At 34.2% G+C, this 27,907-nt stretch overlaps 1 protein-coding gene across 1 annotated transcript; it reads right to left on the reverse strand.

The window, feature by feature from the left end:
- Positions 1 to 386: 386 nt before the first annotated feature.
- On the reverse strand, positions 387 to 24,853 carry LOC123656225 (pre-mRNA-processing-splicing factor 8). Its single transcript, XM_045591926.1, has 35 exons — positions 24,656 to 24,853; positions 24,346 to 24,547; positions 21,080 to 21,968; positions 20,750 to 21,000; positions 20,337 to 20,499; positions 19,836 to 20,053; positions 19,005 to 19,231; positions 18,411 to 18,555; positions 18,043 to 18,224; positions 17,350 to 17,556; positions 16,298 to 16,588; positions 15,538 to 15,730; positions 14,611 to 14,798; positions 13,757 to 13,995; positions 13,277 to 13,423; positions 12,559 to 12,709; positions 11,427 to 11,634; positions 10,288 to 10,493; positions 9,746 to 9,936; positions 9,277 to 9,412; positions 7,802 to 7,971; positions 7,472 to 7,619; positions 7,052 to 7,180; positions 6,574 to 6,734; positions 6,120 to 6,311; positions 5,581 to 5,775; positions 5,134 to 5,305; positions 4,834 to 4,947; positions 4,312 to 4,485; positions 3,636 to 3,829; positions 2,963 to 3,178; positions 2,568 to 2,733; positions 1,660 to 1,863; positions 966 to 1,245; positions 387 to 683 (listed from the first exon to the last, which is right to left on the reverse strand). The coding sequence occupies exons 2-35, from the start codon at positions 24,530 to 24,532 to the stop codon at positions 523 to 525; spliced, it is 7,095 nt and encodes a 2,364-aa protein (XP_045447882.1). The 5' UTR covers positions 24,533 to 24,547; positions 24,656 to 24,853; the 3' UTR covers positions 387 to 522.
- Positions 24,854 to 27,907: the final 3,054 nt, after the last annotated feature.

The following is a 27,907-nucleotide window of genomic DNA, read 5'->3' on the forward strand; positions in this document are numbered from 1 at the left end:
TTTATAGATCTATAATCATTATTATTAATCACTCGTGCACTACTGTGCCCCGCGGTACCGTCAATTCTCACCACCATGGGTAGACTGGTCTCTTATAAAGATATGTTTGCCCTTGTCATCTTTCTTTGTAAATATGATTTTTACTCGTTTCTTTTTTTAAAGTGCAATAAAGAATTAACGTCTATAGTAACGCTTCCATCAATCGCATCACCACCAAGTCCTGAGAAATTTTGGTTTATGATGAATCTTGTGAAGGCCTATGTCCAGCAGTGGACTGCAATAGGCTGAAATGCTGAAATTTAATTTAACAGGTCATGCTTGTCTAGTCTTTTAATAAATGCGTTAATTTAAACATCAATACAAAATTACGAAAAAAAAAAACAGAATTGGTATTATATCCCATTTATTTACAGTTTTCAAACAAAGTAGGACTTACATTCAGCAAACAAAACTAACAAGCTTTTACTTAAGATTAAATATAAGGTTAATTAATTTTTTTTTAATTCTATATTAATTTTACATCTAAGCGAAGTGATCTTCCCTATCTGCGGCAAGTGTGGGAGCGGTTGAGTCCTCCATTGCTGCAAAGTTCATGAAATGAGCAGGCCGATGCACTTCATGATAGAATTCACGGGGATTTCCAAGTTGGACACCATATTTCATATTTGGATCGTGACGGACACCTAATGAATAAATTTACACATTTATCAAAAATCAAAATCAAAAATAACTTTATTTAGATTTCAGTCCTTTTGAATTGTCATTTTATAAAGTTAAAATTTCTTTTAATTAATTATAGTTTGGTTAGTACATACTCATTTATAAATGTATAATTTAAAATTATTGCATTTTATTTACAAACAATTAAAATTTAATAAAAAGAGGTCAAAATTATTGAACATGGATATATTTAATGCACAAACATAGAATCTACGCTTAATACATATAATAAAGGTAACACTTACCCATGAAATTATAATTCCAACTGCCCTGCGATGGAACCATGAAGTACCCAAGAAAACGATCCGAGAGCAGCATCTGGACCCTTTCATAATGACTAGGCAAATAGCCCTTAGGGTTGTTACCCCTGTCCGTGTTCTTAGCGCCCCATTCATAGCCACTAGGTGTTAGTTTGTAAGCAGTCAGAGAACAAGACCCAGGAGTGAATGAACATGTAATTATTATAGTTTTTTCACCATCCCATGAAGGATTCTCGGACATAATTTTAGCATGTGTTGTTATGTCCTGCAAAGAATAATATTTCATTTTATACAAATAGAAAAGTTATGGAAAAAAAAGAAACAGGAATAGCTTAGTTTATTTTGTTTTTTTTTTTTTATTTATGAAATAAACAGTACAATAATACAAAATTTAAAAAAAAACTGTTACAACATATTTTAGCTATATTACTAATTTGAACTATTTCGTAAGTAGAGATTATTATCATTTTAACATGTGCCTTTGAAGCCTTTTTGATTTTGGTTTTACAATAACTAGAGTTATTCAATTTCATTAAGAGTCCAAGAACGATTAAAGACTGAACTTGATCACATTAACAACAAAACCTTAACAAAGATATGTTTATTACTATATGTACTTCTTACTACTACACTAGGTATACAATACATAAGGTAGGCAGATGTCAGTTGAAAAGCTCACCTGAGGAGATAGTTGCGGCAATTCATTAGGTTGTGTGTGCATCCAGCCTAATGGCTGTAGATGGGCAAGAGCCGGGTGTTTGGGTAGCTGTCGCGGTAAATGTACCGCTTGATGTGTCCCCCACTGTGGGGGTAGTACGGCGCAGTGGACCTCTCGGACTTGTGGGTTGTCTGGAGGCGACGTGCCATAGAGGTAGCACGCGATCTATGGACAATATCACTTTACATATTGGATATTGAAGTTGCTTGTATGTGAAAAATCTAAACAAGGGTGTGGTTGGTTACAATTATCGCGACCTTCATATGGTAACGAGTTATTTTCAGTTGGTGTCAGTGCTTTAGAAATCTTTAATATTTATATTATGCTGAAGAGTTTACTATGTTTCTTTACTGTAATCTTACAATTTACACAATAACCACTAGTATATTATGCCAGATAGAAGTGTATATGCCTCTTTTATGAAAAGAAGGCGGTAGATCATAATATATATATACACATAATAAAAATGTAAACGTAATATCTGTCTGTGTGCGTTTGTGCACGCTAATCTCCGAAACGGATTATCAGATTCGGATGCGGTTTTCATTAATATATTGTGGTAAACTTCACTTAACATTTATTGTTTGTTTCATGTCAATCCGTTCATAAATAAAAAAGTTATGCCAATTTAAAGAATTACCTTGAACATGTAAATATCCAAACGACGGTATTTATAATCCAAAATAAACAAAAAGATATATCGAAAAAATGCTGTCCAAAGTCTACTATTCCAGACGGACGAAGTCGTAGGCACAGCTAGTCTTTACTATGCTGCTCGTATCGGATATTTTTTTCAAGCAATGTCTAGTTCTTTAAATTTTTAAAATTTTGTTACACACTATACTAAAATCGAAAACTGCTGGACATACCTGTGCTCTCAAATCCGATATTGTGACGAACTTCTTGAGCAAGTTTTTCGGTAAGATGTATGTGTAACCACTTTCTTTGATGTCGTCAGAGCTCACGTAAATGTGGTTCGTACGCAAGTGGAGGTTCGTTGCGGATATCGCACGTACTCTCCATTCCGTCTTTGAACTAGTAAAAGAAAAATTACAAGTTAGAATTTAATAGAAGTAGTAAAGTAAATCTTTAATATCTAAAAAAATTACGAAGAAGTTTCTTGCACTATTTATTTATCAGTAGCCTCATAGTAAGACAGAGGTCCATTTCGAACGTGACAAATTTTCTAGTATCTATCAAGTGTTTAGTGGACATCAACTTGATATGTGAGTAAACTCATATTTAGAGTTCAATCTTAACTCACCTAAAGGTCTGTGACTCGTAGTTACTGGTTGTTGAAGTAATAATCTCATCACCGTGTTTGTTTACAGTTCGAGTGGTGGTTGCTGTGAGTTGACTCTGCTCCTTGCTTTGCTTCTCAATTTCAGCTATTTGTTGCCTTTGGGCTGAAGGTGCCGATATCTCCATACCCAAGATAATGTCTCGAATCTCAGATTGAGTTAGTGACGCTACATTCACACTGTGTTGAGAAAATTTTATTAATCACTTTTTATGAAATTAGAAACTTAACTGATAAGTCAACTAATGTTAAATAAACAGTATTGTTTATAAGCATTGTTTGTTGCAGATGCTAAATATGCAATTACCAAGTAGGTATATGGAGTTGTTCCCTTTCTTTAAATTATTTTTTATATTTGTTATTCTTTCTATAGCAGTGGTTATATTGGTTTATAATTTCGACTAATTACAAAAATATGTGAAATCTCCTAATACCAAATGATAAAAAACATATTAATCTGATATTAAATGAAATACAAATAACAAGGTTACTAGCACATAAACATTATAAAGCATATTGCATCTCACAAAAGCAAGAGAATATGTAAATAAACCGCATATACCCTTAAAAACACACAGGTTAGATATGTTACATACACAATTATGATCTCTAATTGTAGTAATATAAAGTTTCTTACTTGTTCTTCTTGCCATAATCGGCCAGAATGAGATCTTTCAGTTGAACCTCAACCTTGATCCAATCATCATCAGACAAAGTAGGCCAGATATGATGAGGTTCCGTTAATGTTGTCTTGTCTGGTTTTAGTAAAACCTTCGTCCTTTCCGTATTCACGTGCAACGCACGCAATATTAGGATCAGTCTGCTGAATGCCTGAAGAATATTTAAACAATTAACTAAATGTTTTAATACATTATGCCTATCATCATAATTATAATTTCAACATACAAGAATATTGAATAAGATTAATATAACCATTTACTTTTTAAACAGTGTATTCATTACTAGCTAGGTAAGTTGTTCATAATGAGTAAGTTATTCATATCAGTGTAATCATATTTTGGCTAAATTCAAGCTTATTGATGAGTTAACATAATGCTGTTAGGTTACCTAATACATAAAACAAATAAAATTAAAAAAAACTTTCATAGAATTAACAGCAATTTTTGAGATTACAGAGAAATAGACAACCATTAGTATATAAAGACTAATTATGAGCCTAGGAATGTAACAGTTGCCTCAATTACTAACAAGCGTAAACGTTAATCATAGTTTGGTGGGTTTGGTCCAATAAACCTATCAACTTAATCTTATTACATTTTTTATTGCAGAAGTAAAATAAATAAATTACTTACTGTGTATGATGATATAGTCTTGAGCCAGTCATCGTACAAGTTGAATAGTACCATCTGCGGTTCTGTCGCCTTTAAAATGAGATCTCCAAACTTCTCTACTTTAAGGCAAGCTTGGAAGGGCAGTTGCAGCTCGGAGCCCTTGATCACAATGTTCGGAAAGTCGAGCAAGTGAACCTAGGAAATTTATAAGGTACCATTAAATTACTTAAAGCTTATTTATTATCATTTTTATCTTTTTATTTTTGTAAGGGCTTTAACACTGAAATGCGTATGTTATAACTGGTACACCTTAACTATCAATTTAAAAAAAAAAAAATTAAATACAATACTGTTATAAAACATATAATTGAAGAAAGTTGTTTTTTACGTTATTTTAGACACTTTCGACCTCATTAGTTTTTTTTTTTTTTTTTCATTATAGACAGGCCCATTAAAGGATTACACAAAAAGATCTTAAGCAAAAAAGATATTACAATCTAGATACAAAAAAAAAAAAAACAAATTATATATAACAAGACTTACCTCAAGAGGATCCAACATTCCTTTTCTTGTGACAATGATTTGTTTAGGTTGCTCTTCAACCGGCAATGAACGAATCAAAGCCGCAACTTCTTCGGCGGTTTTCCATTTTGCGAGCTATGAAACAAGTATTAAAAGATAAATCATTTAGCTAATTAGGATAACATTTCCTCTATTTTCTTTCATGAACATTTCGACGCGCGTGAAGAAGTGTTACGTCAAAATTTATAAGAGAGAAGCCCCCGTAATTTACACAAAACTACCTCATTGGTAAATTGGTGGATTGGCCTGATATATTTTTACCTGTCCTAAACGTTTCTGACCAGCCCATACACTGGTGTGAATGATCTTAAGGAACAGTTGTCCAGTGCGTGGGTTGAAGATGAAGATTGCTCCGTTGATGGGTTTTGTAGTCAAGTTGCCTTCAAACGTCTTGTGAATCGTTACACGGTATACGTTTGTGTCGTCGACGAACCTAAAGGGAAAAAAACATGCCACTTTATTAATGAATTAACCAAAGATAATTATCTTTTTTATTCATATTTATTTATCATATTTTGATCCATAAGAACTCCATATTATTAATTTAAATTTTTAGTACAATAACATAAAAGTAATAATAAAATTAGGTAAATTTCATTAATCCTATATTATCCCATAATACTATGACACAAACTAGTTTTTATATTGTATTTTTTTTTTATTTTTCACATGCCAAATCTATTTTTAAATTTATCTAATATTACATACCAAATAATTTGATTGGAGAACAGTTCACCATAGTTCTGACTGGAGAGGTATGGCTCGGTAGGCTCGGAGGAGTACAGCTGTAGTGCTTTACGTATACGCTCTCGAAGTACATATAAAGCAGGATTAGCCTTCATTATTTTTGCCATTGCTTGTTGAATGAGTGGCTTGCATCCCGGGAACCAGTTGCCATATGCACTAGAGGTAAAAAATTAGTTAGTAATGGATTCTAAATTGGATTATTTCATTTTATCTTGAGCACAACATGAAATAAACAGTCTATACAAGTGTCTATCATGTACAGTTAACAAACCTGTGACTTTTAGTACAACAGGTTGTTGTGTACATAATCATATTTGCGTAGAACAGATTTCTGTTTCTTCAAAAGTATATTTTTTTATTTTTTAAATTAATTAATCATCAGTCAGTCAGTCAGTCACAGTTAAATAATCATAATTAAAAATAATATATTATCAACTAAATCTCACCAAAAAAATTATAATATTTTGACTTAAATTAGGGTAAACCTTATTCCACATTACCTGTGCAAGTTGTAGGCCAGGTCGATAGCAATAAGCAGACCAGTGGGCGATGGATATATGGACATGTTATCAGTAGTATAGTCTAAGAATTTCGCTCGAGCATATCGCTCTACATCATGAGAATCGTAGTCTCCCCATCGGAGTTGTATGTCCAACCAGTATTTCTGAGTTGTTGTGTTGTCCATTGTGTCTCTAAAATAAAATGTTTCAATTAAATATACATAAAAACACATTTTTTAATATACTATGTATTATGCAAAGTATTCAGGTTTCACATTAGAGCATACTTGTTATTACTTAATATATAATATTTTGACATTAATCATTTATAAAATACATAAAAATTTTTAAACCTAGTTTTAAAATAGTAACAGATTGATACAGATTCTTTAGAAAGAAATTGCTTTACCAAAAGTATGACCAATGTAAAATATGTATTAATTCGTATACTTACTTTGTATCAGCAAGCAAAGACGGACGTGACACATTCCACTTGTAAGCCGAGAAAAGGAGTATGTCGGCGCAAGATGAGTTCATTTTGTATGACTTACGAGGGTGAATGGTTTCTTTTTGAACTGTTTCTATCTCCAAAGCGTCGAGTTCTTGATCGAATACCTGTATTGCAAAAATATATTAATTTTTTATTTTAATAATTGGACAGTACTTTTTTAAGTCTTCAATTTTTAAACATTACAAATATACATATAATGATGTCGAACACAGTCATTAATACGGTCATAAAGAATGGCACTACGCGGCATCCTAAGCGTGGATTATATGGAAGAAAATTGTGAAAATGATAGTAATAAGTACCCTATTTATTTAGATACAGTGCGTGACGGTAATAACGCTGTCAATCCGACATATATAAAAGCTTATATAACTTTAAAAACCGAACTTTTACTTATTCTGCACAATTCAGTAAATCTTACCTGACACAAGTCCATAACAATAGATTCGTGGACTTTCTGCCACAAGTGAGCTCTAAAGATTTGGATAAGGGAGATTTTCAATGTGGGAATTTTACCGTGCATGAATATACCCGTTAAATCCAGTTGTACCTGAAAGCGTTAAACTATATTTAAAATATATACTACTATTAATATGCACAGATGTTTGTGTTTTATTGTTTTCCTCTCTAGTCTAGATTCTGTTACGTTTTCAATTAAAACTAACACAACAAGCCCAAATCAAAACAGTGCTTTGTCAACTGTTTGTGATAAAAGTTTGATAGAAAAATATTTTAAAGATCAGAAGTGGTAGCTAGATATATAGATTTGAAGTAAAACAGTGTGGAAAATGGTATGTTTAAAAACTGTGTTTGCAAATAATAATAAAAAAATATGACATACTTGGAAACCGACGTACACATTAGCTCTGTTTATGGTCGGCGACCACCAGAGAGTGAAACGACGATTAGGAATCTGGTTCAAACCAGAACGCTGTGCATTTGTCAATTTCTTGTATTTCATTGATTCTTCGAAACCTGACGCTTTTTCCCTGTAATAAAAGTTTTCTTTTAATTATCCTTAAATATAAATATATTAAATATAAAATAGTTAATAGAAGTTTAAAGTTTTTTGTTTTGATATTTTTACAAATAATTTTTTAGATATTTCTCTAGAAATATCTAAAACACAAGCATTTGAATATTAAGACTTAATTTTGTATTGATTCCTTACCAGAACAAACCCTCCCACGTGGGGAAGTACGTCCCCTTGAAGAGTGTATGTTCAAGTATGCCTTCAACGCCACCGAGCGCTTGGATCATGTCTGTACGGTAGTTATTTAAGTTCCATAGTTTACCATCGTGACGCTGATGCGTCCACCAGAAAGGATTTTGTTTTAGAACCTGGAAAATTAAATTATATTAACATCGAACACCAATCAATATACATATAAAGTATTTTTATCCATTGATTAAAATGATTAGCAATAAATAAAATAAATATCTTTAATATACACATATAGTCAGCTGTTTCTAAGATAAGCAACTGAATGCCTGTTAAAGGTTGATCTAAAATGGCTGTATATTTTCTATTATTTTAAAATTTGTATACATATAAATAATAACATAATTTACACACGATTCAAGGAGGAAAGCAAACCTAGAGGCAATAGAACTTACGATGTAACGTTGTGCTGGAACGTTACTCTAATAAATAAGATCTTGTAGTAAAGGTTAAGTTTTTTCACTTTATTTTTATCATGCTTCTACTTGTAGCGCCATCTATCGGCATTTTTCAACACTTCGTGACTATTTGTGTTTCATATCGGCGTTTTTTCTCTAACAGACTTGATAGATGCCGCTGATGTTTTTTGGTAATTATTGATCTTTCTTTAATAAAATCAATTTAATTGTAATTAGAAATTCTAAATTTAATATTCCTGTCTACTCCTTAAATTATAAAATAATTTAATATCTAAATCTAAACTTAATAATTTATAAAAATACAGACTGCTTAACGCATAGACTTTTGCTTGTCAATATTCCCAAGCGCGGGAAGGAGCGCCTTGCTCGCGTGTCTTTGTTTTTTTTTCTTTGCACTTCGTTGCCGCCGAACCTCGAGACCTAACCTCGACCCTAACTCGGCCTAAATCCCGCTGGGGTAAGTTCTCATGATATCTATTATAATTACATATTGCTAGTGTTCTTAACTTAACGAGAAAATTGTAATTATTTATTATTTTGCTAATTGTGACACTGGTTTCTGAATTGTTCTTTTCCTGACTCGGAACTTTCTTCGTTCCAGGATTTATTTTTAGATTTATATCTTTAATTATACTTTGCTACAAATCGAGTCACTGCCCTCGATTAATAACGGGCTGACTGATTACCGGCATTTACACCGGTGGAGATCTCCGCCGGTCATCGGACGAAGACGGAACTGAAGACCATCATCGCCGGGAATTAGTCAGGCCAGTGTCCTTCCATTTTACTTTCTAAGGTACGTTGTCGCGGCGTGGGCCAGCTAAGGAAATAAAGGCTGAAAATCAGGTGCCTAACGCGCCTGATTCCGAACCTACCCCGTTTTCTGACCGCGTGCTACTAAAATTTTATAACTTTAAAATTAGTTTATTATTCTATTTCTACAACTTCAAAACCTACAAAGCGCGGCAACGAGACAAAAACAAGTAAAGAATTAAGGAATATTACCTGATATTGTTTGAATTCAGTTCTTATACGCCATCCTTTATCGTAGGCAAGAGTGTGTCGATCTTTTTGGAACAATGTATTGATCCTTGGTATACCTCTGTCCCACGAGTCTTCTAAATCTTCCAGTGTTAATCGTCTGTAATTAAATGAAATATAAAGTAACATATATTTTAATTATAAATAGGAATTTAATTGATTATTATTTATCAGTAGCGTAGTCTCAGACGATAGACGGTGTAGTACAATGTGATCGACACTGCCTACAGTCACCTACCGCCCCCAGAGCACAGGGATTCTCTGGTTTCAGGACCCCTACGCGATTCATCACATTTAAAATAATTTTACATTACTTTTAGAACATTGTTACAGATAAATAGCAGATACAGATGGTGTAGCTTATATAAGACTGACTGTTAAAAATATTAACACTAAAAAATACCTAACACGGGATAAGAAATTATCAACTAACCTGTTCTGAGCATTAGCTTCTTGTCTCTTCAAAGCATACTCAGCCCACACTCTCTGTGAGTCAACAAATTCTGCCTCCCAGGGTTGGATGTAGCGATACAAGTTGGGAATAAGTTGATCTTCGTCATGTGACATTCCTGATCTGAAGTGAGTGATACCCACGTCTGTTTGTTTAGACCAACGGAGATCAGACTAAAATTAAAAAATTAGAATTGGAATACTAAGTCAAAATTGACTTTACTACTTTACTATTGTAATTACATTTTTACGAATTGTAATTACGAATAATTACATACAGTAAACGGTGGAATGAAAAAGAAGAAAAAATTAAAATAACTGAAAAAAATATTGAGTGTGACTTTAACTGTCACAAACAATAACAACATCTAAAACAACAATGCAATGAAAACTCTGTTTTTACTGGTGCAGATATTGCAACAATTTCAAATTCAAAAGTTACTCATAAACAATACAAATATCTGACAAACTGTTTTATAATAAATACAACAAATCATAATAAGTAAGGAAAAAAATCATTCTAACCTGTGGTATCAAAACATGTCCCATAGACAACATTCCAAGACCACCCAACTCTTTCGGCGTGTAGAACACAACTGGCGGGAAACGTGAAGGCATTTTAGAGTTCAGACCGATTTTGATTCGGGTCTGAATTTTGTTTTCGCATTTGACGAGTAGATCTAGCAGTTCTTGAGTGTTGACGACCGCCTCACGGAAGTATGTCATTAAGCCTGTTAAAATATATTTCTTATAACTAATTGCAATGTAACACAGGTCGACATTATTAACTTAATTGAGTAAAAAAAAAATTGGAATATATGACCTTAAATAGAGCTAACAAAGTGGCCGCATCATCATTATCATTATAGCCTATACAGTCCACTGCTGGACATAGGCCTCCATAAGTTTACGCCAAAAATAACGTGAACTCATGTGTTTTGCCCATCGTCACCACGCTGGGCAGGCGGGTTTGTGCCGCATACAAATCATTATTTAAATATAATAAAATAAAGTCTACCTAATTTTTGTTTATTATCTAGTAATATCTTTGTGATAGTGTATTTATGCATATTGATATTTCTCTAGAAACAGATTGCACACTAAAACTATTTGTTGTTTTTATTGCACTGTTTATCATATTAGGTAGGTAGTAGGTAGGCGACCGATATATCTCACCATGATAACACCTCTTTCACCCTATCATATACACCTGATAGAGATTATTACTCATAGTAGGGAATATATTTGCTAAGCCGCAGTGGAGCGGCGTGGTGGATTAAGCTGCAATCCTTCTCCTACACAGAATGAGACCTATGCCCAGCAGTAAGATTTTTTTAAATACAACTAGGTCGACAAACAAGCGTATGGCTCACCTGATGGTATGCGATTACCGTAGCTTATAGATGCTTGCAACACGAAACGCATCGCAAGCGCGTCGCTGTCTCTACTCCGAATACCCCCTCAGGAGATCTGGGCACCTTACTCACCACCAAAAACACAATACTACTTGAAAGCAACATTATTCAGCTGTGATCTTCTGTAAGGTCGAGGTACTTCCTCAGTTGGGCTGCTCCAGATTTTGAGCAGGATATATCTTGCTGTGCCCTACCTCGGTTAAAATGTGGGGGATATGAAAGGCTGAATCGTGAAAAATAAGTAAATACCGATGAGCGCCGTGTTCCACTTGTTGACGATCTTGGTGAAGGTGGTGGAGCCGGACGCCATGAGGATCTGGCGCACGCGGTTGTGGAAGCGCGCGAGCGACTCGTCGTCGACGCGCAGGTAGCACTGCGCCGTGCGCTCCTTCGTCACCTCGTTCTGCAGGTTCCACACGCCGTCGCGGTGCGACAGCTCCTCGTTCTGGCTGCGGCACTGGGGGCAGGAACGGCTTCAGCGTTAACAAGCTTTTTGAAGTAAAACTTCTTTTTGCACGATCGGCTTGGGGAGTAAAGTGGTGGATGAGTAACGAGAGCGGTACGAAGTGTGATCGGGTGAGGCGAACGGGAGTTGAGAGGGAAATTTAGATTAGATGGAGCTAAAGAACTTTTACTTCAATCGTTTGGTCTCAAGCACACTCGTTAATTTTTATTTCTTTTCTCACATGACAAAGTTACAAGATTTAAAGCTTTAGACTGATTTTAGAGATACCCTGAGCGCACGCTAACCATCGTCGCCGACAGCTAAGTGAGCGCATTGTACTGATCACTATGGAATGCAGAGGCACGCATTAATAAAAAAAGCTTCCCAGAAGTTCATATTTTGCTGTCGTCAGCGCCGACGTCTATGTGCATTCTACACGACTCCAAAATCAGCCAAGTCTATCTTTGTTACCAAGATTGCTATTGCACCACATGAAAGAGCACACAATAATGTACGGTAATATCGACAGTAGTAGTCACTTTAGTCGAAATCGGCTAAGAAAACATACATAAGAGAGTGAGAGAAGAAAATTCATGTGAATAATGTGAAAAATTCATTTATTAATGTATTCAAGTCCTAGCAAGTCTCATTTTGTATTCAAATTGAGCATTTTATTCAAGTAATACATATAAAGGCTAAATAGGCTAAACTCTTAACGTAGGCTAAACTCTTAACGTAACGATTGTCATCAACAAATATCATCATTATCATCATCATCATCAGCTCACGGACGCCCACGGCTGGGCATAAGCCTCCCCTAAAGCTTTCAACAAATATATCAAAAGCAATTAAAAACTTTTTTTTTAATTATTAACTGACTTCCGAAAAAGTAGAAGGTTTTCAATTTGTGTTTCTTTCTTTTTTAAAATAACATACCTTTGGCAATATTCTGCACTCAAAGCCTGCCATGTTGAACAAAAGGTTAGGATTATCCTTGGAGTAGACAGAGACGAAACTGTTCTCCCACTGGATAGTTGTCACCGATCGCGGAAGACGGTTCTTAATGTCCCAGAACACTGCACGACCTCTGTCAAGTAATATAGTCTATTTAGAAATATAAATTATATTAGCTGTTCCGATTTTAGCCACATAAGACCCAGACTCGTAGGATTTTGAAATAAAAAAAATCACCATTTGTGTCAATGAAATTGGGTGAACAAGAAACATTAAATTTTATAGTAGTTTTAGCGTAAGAGACAAGCATTTTTGTCGTTTATTATATTTTCTTATTCAATAAATAAAAAAATTATAAAGCTAAACAATATGTTTGTTTGTTTAAACACGCTATTTCAGAAACTATCAGTTTGATTTGAAAAATTATTTTTGTGTTGGATAACTCATTTACCAAGGTGAGTGATAGGCTATTTTTTTCCTCAAATTAACGCGTGTGAAACCGCGGCGCACAGCTATAATATTTAAACACTAAAGTTACTTCATATATGTACAGATTTTTAAACTTAAGTGTATCGAAACATTTTTCTTCTATAATTTTACCTACTGAAATAAATATTTCCATACTTTAAAGAAAAGCTCATAAGGTAGAATGTAGTAATAATAATATAAATATAATTTTATCAAAATTGTTAGTACTTACAAGTTAACATCATGTTTCATCAAGCGCATTCTAGCGTCTCGGGGCCAGCACTTCTTATTGTTGTAGCCAACAATATTCTCATTGTTGGGATCAGGATGCTCTGTGAGATACCGCTGGATCAGATCACGAGCTTCTTCTGCCGTGAATCTAAATGACAAAATTTACAAAACTATAATTTAAATCTATACAAATAAAAAAAAATTGCTACATGTTTAAGAGGTACAAAACACTACAATAAAAATCGTAGTTGCATGACCCTTGTTGAAATGGAAATATATTTTTAAGAAAATAAAGATGAGTTATTAAGCTAATTAAAATAGTAATAACCCAAATTTTTGCTTTGCTCTATTGACAAGTGTAAAAGACCAGACAATAGGAGTTGGTAAATTGTAGTAAATGTTGGTTTGCTTCACATATTCCTAAAGTAATTTAATAAAATTATAGCGCAAATGGTATTTCATATAGACAAATTTTAATTACCTGAAGAATATATGAATGCGATCAATATATCTGCAGTACAGTCGGATAGGATGAGCCTGTTCAGCAGCTCTATCTTGGTAGGAGAGGAAGTCATTGGGCAGTTGTGGTGGACCAGCCATCTCACTGGCCCTTTGTAGACCCAGTACAAGTAAATCTAGCACTAGGCCATAGTATTGGACTATGAATGATGCAAATTGGAGCCCACGAATTATACCATAGGAGTTTGTGTGGTTCATGTCCTGAAAGAAAAAATAATAATAAGTTGCTTGTACAATCTATTTTGTTGTTCATAGGGGCTGTTATTTATCAGTAGCGTAGTCTCAGACGATAGACGGTGTAGCACAATGCGATCGACACTGCCTACAGTCATCTACCGCCCCCAGAGCACAGGAATTCTCTGGATTCAGGACCCCTACGCGATTCATCATATAAAAACCCAACCGGTTATACCCACTACGAGATCTAAGTTATTGCGAATTCTGTGAAATATCACAAGCTATTAAATTAGCGCGCACGCTCACTCTATCTGGTGATTAACGCACCGCCACTGAATGTGGAACGTTTAGGTCATTTTTTTGTCTTAATAAAATAAAAAAAAGAATAATCCATTTCGGAAGTTATGCACGTACATATATTTCGGCGTTTCTTTTTTATTTATCAAAATTTTACTATAATTGTGAATATATCTAAAGCTAGGGTAAGACTTTAGATTAAGAACCGTCGAATTATCTAAGCTCAAAATTTGAGCGTTTATCGGCATAATACCGTTACAAAAAAAAAATAAAAAAAATCCTAACCTAACTTCAAAATGACGGTTGTTAATCTAAAGCCTAGCCTAGCCTAGATATAAATACCTTATAATTAATAACGACGTTATTTTTAGCAGTCATGTAGTCAGCAATGTTGTGGTCCACGATCAGACGCAAGAGACGGTTGAGTAGCGTCAAGTCGATCTTCTCATAAAGTTTTTCGAAACGAGACTCCAGCAGTACGTTACATTCGCCTTCACCGACCTCCCACACGTCTTGCAAGTTGTTGATACCTGGATAAACAAATTTTCTATAAATCCAAACAGTCATATTTATATATAACAGACTTATAGTCCTAATAAGAAACAAAATTTTTTATTTTATATAAATATGACAATTTTAACGAATCGAACTTTTTAAATATTTATATATTTTATACTTATTACAAATTCTAGAATAATTAGACACATAATATTTAGCCTTAAAAAATATGAAGTAACTTTTCTTTTAACTTTAAACTAATAAAAATTAATTAAAATGCACAACAATATAAATATTATAAACACATCAATAATAAAAATGACACATAGTGCAATTATTCACTTCAATTTTTTCTTGATACATGTTGAGCTTCAATTTTTCATTGTAGATATGTACGGTCAACCAAAGTGAGGTTTGTAACAAGGGGATGGTATAACCATTTTGATCTCCTTTGCCACAACACACACTCGGGGCAATCGCATCATTGTTTTCACTTCTCCGATGTCTTCTAATTTCATCTTCAAACTTCAACAACATACATTTTAGAATCACGGGTACTACACACACTTGACATTTTTATAATTTATAATTTGCAAACACCGAAATAGTGTTTTTATTTATTGAATGGAAAGGTTAAATATCGAGTTGAATTCCAACCTACACACTGATAAATGTCCCGGTGGCGACAGATTGCAGTGTAATGGAAGATAAAAAAAAGTCGAGTAATAATAGCGGCCGTGATCATCTCTCGCGGTCGTGTCTGTATCTCACCCTGGCACCACTTGTACACGAGCAGCGGCGAGGGCTCGGTGTCGGCCGGCTTGACCCAGAGCGGCAGCAGGCGGCGCTTGTCCGCCTCGTACCACAGGTACTGGTCCAGGTAGGCGTCCGTGATCTTCTCCAGCGGCTCCACGTCGTACACGGGCACCAGGTGCGAGTACAGGTCCATGAACTCGATGCCCACCTGTGGGTTCATTTAAAAATTACAAAATTTTGTCCTATTTTTAAAATTTGTGAATTGGTTTTTACATAATAAATTTACTAAAATGAAATTGGGTGAAAACACCTAAGGGGGTGATTTGTTAGTTTTTTTTTTTAAATAGGTTTCAGACTGAAATCTTAATATAAAATTCTCGTGTCACAATGTTAGTTACAATTTTCCTCCGAAATGGCTGGTCTGATTTTAATGAAATTTTGTGTGCATATTGGCTAGGTCTGAGAATCAGCCAACATCTATTTTTTATGCCCCTACATTATAAGGGGGGGGGGGGGGATTAAGGGGGCAATAACATACATGGCAAAACAACGTTTGAAGGGTCAGGTAGTATACATATAAATGAATGTAATATATACTATAATTAAATATATATATAATGAAAAACTACATTCCTTTGCTAATGTTTGGGACATTCTTCAGTATTCATTTCATATTCTTTATTTTTAAAAACACTATATTAAGCAATGTATTAATCAAAATAGGTTAGTATGTAACTTTTACACTCCTTGAAGTAAAATAAACAATAAAACTCACCTCTCTGAAAGTCCTCTGTGTAAGCAAGTGACGCTTGATTCTCGACAGAGCTTCGTGAGGATTATCATAGGCTTGTTCTATAAGACCTAACTCTTCTCTTTGACTCTGGTTAAGCCTGGATTTAACACTGTAGGCCTCTTTTAACCGTTCCAAAGCTAGGATAAGCAACTTTGTGTCGTGTTTGTATGAAAGTGGAGGGAATGGAATCGGCGCGAAACGGCGAGATTCGAGCCAGTGGACTGTTGTTGTGTAGATCGCCACAGCTTCCTCTGGTGAAATGTAGGGTCCATCCTGTTTAGAAATTAATTATTTTGTTTAACATTATGTCTTTAGTTTCATTTACAACAGTGACTATATTGTTCTGGTGTACAATAATTTTATTATTATTCTAAAATACTTAACATATTTCAGTTTATGAATCTGGTTTGTTGGCTATATAGTGAAACATAACAATATGTGAAATAAATGCAAATGTTGGTCAGTGATTGCCGTTTTTATATTGATTTGAGACAGGATTTTGTGGGCTTATCTTGTTCTATTTTGGATTTTGATGAATAAGATTCATTTTTCTTTGAAAGTATTCATTTGACAGTTATAATAGTTTGAGTTATATGCATGAGAGGTATTATAGATACAATTAGTAATAGACCTAATCTAATATATATAAATCTCGTGTCACAATGTTTGTCCTCAATGGACTCCTAAACCACTTAACCGATTATAATAAAATTCGCACACCGTGTGCAGTTCGATCCAACTTAAAAGATAGGCTATATTTTATTTTGATATATTATGTTATTATTATATTTCAGAAAAAAATAAGGTGATACGAAGTTCGCCAGATCAGCTAGTCTATATGTATAAAATTTTCGTGTCACAATTCAAGTGTAAGCATCTGTAAGTTGGTCTAACTCTGGAGATAGGGTAGTTTTTATCTCAATTGAACCCGGTAGGTGGCGCTGCTATCGGTATGTAAGCAATCGAATTTGGTAGCCGTTTTCTGGGCAGGACAATGTCTGCCGGGTCCACTAGTAAACTCATGAATTTTTTACCTTCAAATAGTTATGTTGCCTTTCTTGCTCTGCTTTCAGATACAGCCTGGTTAGGCGTCCCAAGTTCTTCTTACAAACAGTCTTATCAACGGTGGCGCCTCGACGGATACGTTCACGGTTGTAGTGGGCAGTGTTGGTCCACCAGTCAGCTTTCATTTTCACGTAACGGAGAATCATGTTCTCTATCGGTGTTGGAAGTCCTGGTACCTGAGTTACATATTTTTTTTATGTCAAAACGAAATATATCTAAACCTTATTTATGTTTTTATCACAAACTACCTGACCAGAAATTAATTATTACATTTTTCTAACTTCCCATTTCTTAAGAACCTTTAGGATATTAAAAAAGCTTAGTAAAATTCAGGTAGAATTGGTCCTAACATCTGGACTTTTGCACTTAGCAATAAATTTAGCGATTTTTTTTTTTTTTTATTATAAGGAAAATAGATGGATAAAATCGTTCAGAAAGGACAACTATAAAAGATTTGATTTGATTTATGCTTCAGTAAGAGACTTAAGTTATTGCTTAAAACATGTAACTAACGAGAAACATGGTGACATTGATGACAACACATTTAGGTGTGGACAAACAGAGGCTACTTATATTTATATGCTACTGATAACAATAGTAATATACATCAATATACTTTATATCTGTTTAATATCTTTAAATCTTGTACTTCAATAACGCACCTTCCAGGGAATATTAGCTTTCCAGCACCTCCAGGCTTCAGACAAGTGTTGTAAGATTGTTCTAGCCTTGTTTTGTTTGATACCTTCGGGCATCATGTCGACGATGTCGTGCATGACAGACGCGCGTAGCTCCAAGTCGAAGTGGGATTCTACGCGCTGCTTAGTCACCGTCTTTGCGACACCTTGTTAACAACAAAGTTATTGTCTCAGCATTACTAACATAATAATTAGTTAATTACACATGAAGAGGTAATTTTCAAAAGTGTGATAATTTCTCAGGTTGTTTTACAATGAGATGCTTAGGATTATGGAGTACTTATAAATCCATTTTAACCAATAATAGTTAGTACCGAAGTTTACTAACTGACCTTTTGAGTGTCGTCCTTCGAATTGCCGCGACAGCAAGTTTCCGAGCCATCGCTCCAGTAGAGGTGTAATACCACGCATAAAGAATAGCCAAACACGCCAGCCCGGTGCCCAGAACCCACACCCAGGTCCTTTTGATACTGGACCCTATAAGAACAATCATAAGAAATATTAGTAGTATACTATTAGTAGAACAAAACAAATAATTTTTTTACACAATTGGTTAAAAAAAGTTTTAGAATATATATTCTAAAAAATTATTTGTTTTGTTCTACTATATGCTAAGACGAAAACAACGAAAAATGTTTTGTCGGAACGATTAAAAATACGTAAATCGACGTAAACAAATTCAACAGAAATTTTACTCACAGAGCAATCAAGTGAAGTTTTCTCCTTCTTTGCATAACTTTATTCAACAATCGAATTTAATATAATAAATATTAAAGTAAACCGAAAAAACTACAAAGATAATATCTGCCTTCGAAAAAGTGTGACAAAACACACTAAAAAATCACCAAATTTTTTGTGTCTATTTTTACAGTACATATGATGTATCGTGTATAGGAATAATAATAAAAAAATTATAAATAGCTTACTGTATTAAATCTATAATAGACGAGATGTTTCAAGTCCTTGCACATCCGAATTTGTCTCATCAGCTTATACTTGTATCTGTACATGCCGGTCAGTTGACCGACGTGTGCGAAAATGTATTGCAGACCATCAGCCAATTGGAAGGAATCGACGTTATTGAGTCGATACTGGACGTGAGAGTCCACTATCAGTTTAGTAAGCCTGAGAATTTCACGACACAAGTGGAACGCTGAAAGAAAATCAGATTTAAACCTTTAAAAACTCAAAGAGATTCTCAATATTAGACAGTTTCTGTTGTAAGATAATATCAGACAAGATGACTAAATTAATCGGTTAATAATCTTTATTATGATAAAAGTATTTCTTACCAGATAAATTTCGTACGGAAATTACATTCTTAAAGTAATAAAAATGGCACATTTTTTAAGTGGGATATATAGTAAACTAATTCTATAAGTATATCTCTTCCCATGGGTGTCGTAAGAGGCGACTAAGGGATAACGCGGTTCCGCTACCACCTTGGAACTTAAAAAGCCGACCGGTGGCGGGATAACCATCCAACTGCTGGCTTTGAAATACACAGGCCTTAGACGGGCAGCAGCGTCTTCGGTGTGACAAAGCCAGCCCTGCAGTCACCAACCCGCCTGCCCAGCGTGGTGACTATGGGCAAAACACATGAGTTTACGCTATTTTTGGCGTAAACTTGTGGAGGCCTATTTCCAGCAGTGGACTGTATAGGCTGTAATGATGAATTCTATAAGTTCTACCAGTATGGAGTACCTCTATAGTACACCATTCATAGTTAGGGGTCTATATTTTATTTGAATACTCACCGTTTCCGAAACGAGATTTCTTTCTCTCCTTAGTGGTGAGTGTTTTGACAGGTTTCAAATTAAAGTTGTAGTCAAGATGGAGATAGTTGAGATTTTTTCGATGAATAAGTAAGTTGAGCATATTGTAGCCCTGTCTACAAACTTGAAGACCAGCTTCCACCCAGTCAAGGGTCGTCGTTTGGAAGAATTTTGTTGATTTGAAGGAACGGAAAAGATACCTAGACAAAAAAAAATACAAATAAAAAAAAGTATTTATAAGTAATTGACGACGCGTTAGCGCAACTCTCACAGCTATATGGCAGTTGCGCTGGTGGTCACGGTTTCGATTTCCACACTATTCAGACATTTTTGTTGACCATACAGATGTTTGCCATGCTCTGGGTCTTTTGTGCTTGTGTATTTTGTTTCCAGGGCATGGACACAGGAGTAAATCCTGGTAGGGACCGTTGAGTGTGTGGGTTATTTGTTTATAATTGATTTTATAAAGAATATTTTAATTACCTTTTCTTTTGCGGCTTTGGCGGTCTATGTTTAAGTGCATTTAGTACATAGTACTTGAGTAATTTCTGGTAAGAGACTCGTACTTTGACAGGTTGACCGGGCGGACAGTGTTCTTTGTACCAAGTCTTGACAAGGGGAACGTCAATAGCGCGACGACTACGCCCTATGATATTACAATTTATATATTAAAAATGTTGTAAAATTAATGTGTATTACAAAAAAAAAAAACAGTTTAGGAGGTAATTTAAAATTGGTCATCTAGAAATTGTATTTTTCAGTTGTATCTACTGAGGACTTTATTTGCGGAAATGGGGGGAAAGGTGATTAATAGTTTTGAAAATTAATCTTTGAACGAACAAATACCATATAAGAGAAACATTTTGTTCTTTTGGAACCTGCAATAAGTATGTTACCTGATCTCATGTTGAATGGTCTTGGAGCCCATAAAAGTGCAATGCCATTTGCAGTATTATCGGTGTACAATGCAGTCTCTTGAAGGAATGGTGATACATCTTCTGGTAATAGGAAATCTTCTTCCTCAGGCACTGGGTCTAGGGACTTCACTGTGTGGCGATGGGAGATCGGATTGATTAATGGATCAAAGTAAAAAGCCGGTAAATCTGGATCTTCCGTTTTTATGTACACCACATTGGGTGTATGATACCTGTTAAATAAATAAAAAATATTAATTATTCATTGCCTTCTTAAAATTTGGTCTAATTTTTGAAAAATTTTAAACTTACCAAGAAAGTTGAACAAAGTGCGGCAAATTGTTGTACAGATATGGAAATGCAATTCTGTATTCTGTTCTGATTGGCTGGCGAATAATGATCTTATTTATATCATTAAACTCATTCCAATCTTCATCACCAGCTGAGTTATCTTTTACAAGTGGCTCAAATTTTGGTCCACCGGGTATGGCCATATTTAAAGCTTTTGCAGTAAAGAAGCTTTTAGAATCAAACAGATAGAAATAATTATCATCAACTAAATCAGTCAACAATTGATTAGCAAGGCGGTATAGAGTAGCCATTTGTGGTAATGACAAATTCCATTTCCTGTATGTAGACCCATTTACATGTCTAGTACCTAACAGTGGTTTGTGGTCATAAAACCAAGAAGCCACTGCTGCATCTTCTTCAGGATCTAATTCAATTTGTATAGGTTCTAAAGGTTCTACGTCAAGAATGTTATCAGCATAGTCCAACGGGGGTTCCTCATCATCGAAAGGCGGGAACCTCATACGTTTGAAATGGCGACGATCACGTTTTTCTCTACGCATCATAATCCACATTGTTCCCCATTGCGCTATATATACTGGTTCAATGACCCATGGTATTTCATTTACAAATGTGATAGCTCCAGTTATATGGTACAGAACTTTAACATCTCGGATTTGCTCCCAGGGCATTGGCATGTTTTCTAACAGTTTCATGACAGCGTGTGGCATATATTTCAAAGCTCCAAGGTAAACTCGTTTGTCATGACGGTATTTTCGACTTGTCATGTCACCGTGGTCCCTGATAATTTTACGGATATGTTCTGGTGGCATGTCTTCTTTTTGTGCATCTACAAATCCGAATTTCCTTTTTTCGGCAAAACGCTTTGTTTGAAGTTGGTGCCATTTTTGAGCTGTAGGAAAAAGTAAGATTTTAAGGTGTCTTTTAATAATAAATTAAAAATAAAACATCTCACATTAAACTTAATTTTGTAGATGAATTCTTTTTTAATGGAATCTAGAATACGTAAATGTCTGCAATTACAGCAATTTTCATAAATACTTTAATGAAAACTCATATCGATTGCAAGATTTGATATACCCCACAGGAAATAATTTCAATCATAGAACTTCCACTAGTGAAATTTAGGCCATGGGGATACATAACACACTTAAATATTTTTAAAATTAATTTTTATTAACAGATATAATAAAAAAATAGCATAAATACAATGGATTTGTTTTTATTCTTGAATTTTCGATTGCTTTTGTAAAATTAGATGCCATTACAATTCTTTAATAATCAATGGTTACTTTATGAACCTATATTAGAGTATATAAGTTCAAACAAATCGAAAAAAACAATATTCTCAGATATTAATAATTGGTCTCGAAATTCGATCATTATTAATTTAAATTATAAGTTTGAACATTAAACAAAAGAGTATATATGCAAGTGTGTGTCAAATAAATGGTAGTGTAATGTATTTTTTATGCATAATTAAAAAAAAAATTGCATTCTGCTCTCCTCTATATAAACTATAAGTGTGCAAAATTTCATATTTCTCCATCCGCGCAATTTTTGTAAAAAAGGGGTACATAGTTTTTGCTTCACATATTAATTATATACACAGCAGTATAATGATATTATAGCCTTTTACTTAAGTAATGGTTTGCTCAAGGTATATAACATCAGTGGGTATTTCTCACAAGCCCTATCTTTTAAAAAATTTAAGTTAAGTTTCTTTATTATACTTGGAATTCCCTGTTCTGGTCTACATCAATTTGTAGTAACATCGCATTTTCTAGTTTAAAGCCTATATGAAGGGATTCATATATGACAGCTGGTAAGTATAAAAGTATAATATAATAAATGACTGTGGTAATATAGAAATAAAAACTTTACAATAAAATGTAATAATAGTATTGATCATTTCAAAAGATAACTCTTCATAATAATAATAATTGTATTTAAATTAATAATAATAATAATAATACACTTTATTGTACACCAAAAACCGAGAAAATATGTAAGAAAGAAAGATTTTAGCATAATATCATTAATCATCTAAGGGTGGCCTTATTGCTAAGAAACAATCTTTTCCAAGCGACCTTAGGGCTAAGGAAATGGTCTAGTGTCAGCATAGGTTGTACAAGTTATAATGTTGATGTTGTTGATGTTGATAAACATGGGCTGTTTTCCGCAACTCGACATCTTAATTCGCCCATTTTACAAGTTATAAATAAATTTATAATAAATATATTCAAATAAATATATACATACATACAAACATTCATAATTATATACGTATAAATTACTTGTTTATTGTTGAATTTCAAGAAAATACTTCCTAACAGTTTTTTTTAAAAATTGCAATTGTTTGTACACATCTATTATTCAAGGGCAATATATTCCATAGGCAAGAGGCTTGAATTGTAAAAGATTTATCACAAAAGGAAGAGGAGAAGGAGATTTCAAGAACAATATTACTGTCAGAATGAAGACAGCTGACAAGATGGGGTTACAGTATTAAATAAAATAGAGTGAAGTAGTAAATAAAAGTTTAAAACTCAGTAGAATGTTATAAAATCAGAAACAAAACAAATGCCCCTCCCTCTAGGAGAGTTTATATAGCCTAAGCAAAATTTTGGTTTCAGACTGTATCCACAACCATTAGCATCAGCTTTTAACTATCCCAGTATACTCTGTACCAAAGACTCAACACAAATGTCTGTATAAAGTGGATATTTATTTGGCTAGATACCATATACCCAGTTATTTAATATTTAACTTGTTATATATATCACAAATTACCATCTCTTGCATCTATTATTTATTTATTTATGTAAGGGTTGCTAACAAAACATACAAAATTACATAATTGTTTCATCACCAATGGCTGCACTAATTACAAGCAATGATGCATTCATTTAATCCACAACAGGGCACTATAGCTGTTTTTTATACTTTAAAGTTGTAAAGAGTAGCTAATGATCTCAAGTAGTGTTGTGTTTCTGCACTAAGTTAGGCTGAGCTCCTTGAAAGGGACGGGCATAAATTGACGAAATGCTTGCTTTTGGTGTTGTAGAGGTCTCTATGCTACAGTAACCACTTATCAAATCAAAGAGAAGTAATTGATTTTGAACACCTGACGTTGACTTATTTGCCCAAGTATATTTTGAATCTTCGTGCAAAATAGTACACATACAAAGCCTTTGTATAGTAAACCTACCTAGACCTACATACAGATTTAGAGATTAAACATATTACATAGAATACTACTAATTTACCTTTTTCTTTAATCTTTTCCTCAGGAATGTGATGGGGTTTAGGAGGTTGTGATGGAGGCACAGGAGGTGCAGCCGCAGCCGCGGCGGCATGAGCTTGCAATGCTGCCTGCTGCGCCGCTGCTAATTGCTGTTGGGCCATCATCGTGGCCCATGGGTTGGGCCCCAATAGATAGGGCGGCAGCGACATCGCTGCGCCTTATATCTAAAAAATACACGTGGATGCTTTATATAAAATCACTAAGGCTTCACTTCTATAAACATCCATTACCGGTAACCACTATATAATAAGATAATCTCACACTTTACTCACTTTTAACTTCCTATGAAAAAACTTAATTTATCTATCAATACTGTAAAAACACATTGACTTGAAATAACGAACATTAGACGCAATTTAAGAAAATGTAATATTACAACCGGCGGCCATTTGCTTTCGCACCGAAGAGTGCTAAAATCTATGGTACATAGAGTAGAATAAATATTAAAATAAAATATAAATGTACGCACTGGCAATAATACTGCCAGTAATTAAACCGAATGCCGAATAAATTACTACTTTATTTACTAGTGTATTTTTTATTTTTAGAAGAAATAGATAAATAAAAAATCTAGGTACTGTATAGGTATATACAATAAAGTGTTTACTTTAAAAATAAAAAACTTTTTACGTAAAATAAAAATTTAACCTAACCCTAAGTTTACAGCCAAAAAGATTTTTTTACAGAAATTATTATTCGTCGTATGTTGTTTTAATAATGGTGTTTGCCAGCAAACGAAAACAAAACCGACTTCAATTACATCGACAAGTAATACAACGTAGGTAGACGAAAAATAGTCAAGTAAATACGCATTATCAAAGATCACTCCAAAAGTCGTAATTAGATCTCGATGAATTTTAAATGTGACCACATGATAAACATTGGCTTTCGATTAAATTAAAAACAATTTGCCTGCAAAAACATTTATTACTTTATTACTAGGTAATGTTTGTTACGTTTATTCGTTACGTTTACGATATTTTTCGTTTAGCTATCCTAATAAAAACAAGTTTTATCTAAGCAAAATTCTGCAGTCAAACAATCAAAATCAAAAACAACTTTATTAAAATAGGCCCCAAAAGCACTTTCGAATCGTCATTTTACAAATTAAAATTTTAAATTGATTATTATTTTCGTGAAAGTAAAGCTACCACCGATTCGGAATGTAGATTCTGCAGAGAGGAATCGGCAAGACACTCCGTAGTTACTCTTTTGAAAATAATATATAAACTGTGTTTTACTACAAATTGTTCATATGTCTACCTTTTGAAAAACATCCCGTAGGGAGACTCGAGCTCCAAGATCGTAAATGCCGCTAATAGAACTTTTATGTAAAATAAATACAATCTCAATTAGTATAGCATTACCCCATAATAACAGACCATAAGACATATTTTGCAAAATAAATACAGTCACAATCAGTATAGTATTACCCCACAATAACAGACCATAAGACATATTGGAACATTATGGAAATATTTAAAATATATTAAACATGCAGTATAGCAACGCCGGTCAGTCGTCGTACTTTTAACTGCGAATGCTGCGAAGGTGAGTCTACCATTCAAGAATGACAAATGGGAATTCCACTGAAGTTTTGAGTCAAACAAGCATATAGAACTGGTCCTTGGTCAAATTAGGATAGCTTGCATCATTATAGCCTAAATAATAAGGGTACAAATTTTTTATAAGGGCCTGTTCCACCAATTGTGGAACAGAGGACTATACAAATAGACTTTGACAGCGGGTGGTAGAATAGGCCAGTAGGACTCTTCAATGCAATTTTAAGATTAATATATGCGAATAGAAATATCTCGTAAAGTTAGCTGAATTCGATGGTAGAGAAGAATAATGAATCAAAAACTTTTTACTGTCAAATACTGTCATCCGTCAAATAGCGCTGGTGAAACAGGCCCTAAAACAAATAAGTATAAACAATCTTTTTACTATTTCAAACGATAGAAATAATAACAAAATGTTATATTTTCTACACCTCCAAATATACGTACAAATTAAATATTTAAATTATTCGATACGTATTCATTTTATCTTCATATTTTTAATCGATTTCAAAAAAGGGAGGAGGTACTGAAATAAAAATCTAGTGCTAGTCGTGAAATTCAACTCATCACCGAGGAATTGTAAATTAACGTCTTTAAATATTTGTCAAATAATCATCAGTCACTTGCGAGAATTGATCACTGGTGCCCAAAAACAATAAGACAGATATAAAGAAAAGCTATCCCTGCCTCATAAAGAATTGATTTCGAGCACGCAACAACTTGTATGAACCCTTGTTTGTTGCCCATAGTCACCACGCTGGGCATGCAGGTTTGGTGACCGTAGAGCTGGCTTGGTCTCACCGAAGACGCTTCTGCCCGTCTTCGGCCTGACACACACACACACACACACACACACACACACACACACACACACACACACATGAGTTGGAGGTCTATGTCCAGCAGTGACCTGCGATAGGCTGAAGTGAACAACTTGTAGGTATGCTTTTGTTTGTTTGCAGTGCCCCGGTGCACTTGCTCTGCAAACAGATTGTTATTAATTCCCGTATTTTTGTCCCGTTGGGAACTTATGGTCTATATCTTTAACGTGAAGTTTTAAAACAAATTTAGTAGGCGGGAATCGAATTCGTAACCCGCGGAACAAAAAGTAGGGCCACTATAAACTACGCCAACGGACTAATCAAAGGAGATAAATACATAAATTTTCTATATAGTAGATAAATAATAACGCGTGTTACGGATCTGTTAAAATGATTACTTTTGACAAATTACGCAACATAACTATCTGTTGCACTAAGATATCGAACAGTAACGAAACAAAATTGGCACTTTGATTTTTGTTAAAGTGCCACTGTGACCTCTTATTACGTTTTAAGTAAGTAGGTAAATCAAAATTAATATAAATGACCAGCGGAATTTCAAGACACCTATGTAAAGTACGAGAATATAGATCGATATACCTACTATTCACGTGGTAAAATGAGAAACTTAGAACTTCACGATAAAGAAAATCTTTGAGTTTCAAAACATATTATGTCAAAAGAAACCTTGTACGATTATAAATTAATAAGCGTAAAACGACGAGTTTATAAGCACTAAATCGGCTACCAATTTAGTTAAAAATTTTGCAGAATTTAGAATTATATTTAAATGATGACTGATTCAGACTGTAGCATACCATTGATAGGCCATTCTCCATGTAGGAGATGAATCGGAGCTTAAACTATCATGCTCCTCCCCAGCTGATTTGCGGATAATGAAGGATGAAGCCCCATAATGCTCAGAATGCCCCAGATTTAGTGAGTATTTAATCAAAAAATGTAAATAATGTGTAGGCTACCTGGCATTTATTATTCAACCTGTATCGACGATTTGGCAGATTTAGCTGATCGTGTCCACGAGTTGGCTACTCCGTCACCCGTGGTGGCGTCTGCCAGCCAACCCCAAGCCAGTTCCAGCTCAGCCGTTGAAGCACTAACTAAAGAAGTCGCCGAACTTCGG

This window comes from Melitaea cinxia, chromosome 9 (assembly GCF_905220565.1).
Source record: "Melitaea cinxia chromosome 9, ilMelCinx1.1, whole genome shotgun sequence".
Taxonomy (NCBI): Eukaryota; Metazoa; Arthropoda; class Insecta; order Lepidoptera; family Nymphalidae; genus Melitaea; species Melitaea cinxia.

Excerpts from the sequence above, each read along its gene's own strand:
- LOC123656225 (XM_045591926.1), bottom strand. The coding sequence starts at position 24,532 with ATGTCGCTGCCGCCCTATCTATTGGGGCCCAACCCATGGGCCACGATG. Across the intron at positions 9,937-10,287 it reads GACATGTTTTGATACCACAG|TCTGATCTCCGTTGGTCTAA; the intron begins GTTAGAATGATT and ends TTTTAATTTTAG. Across the intron at positions 9,413-9,745 it reads GAAGCTAATGCTCAGAACAG|ACGATTAACACTGGAAGATT; the intron begins GTTAGTTGATAA and ends ATTTAATTACAG.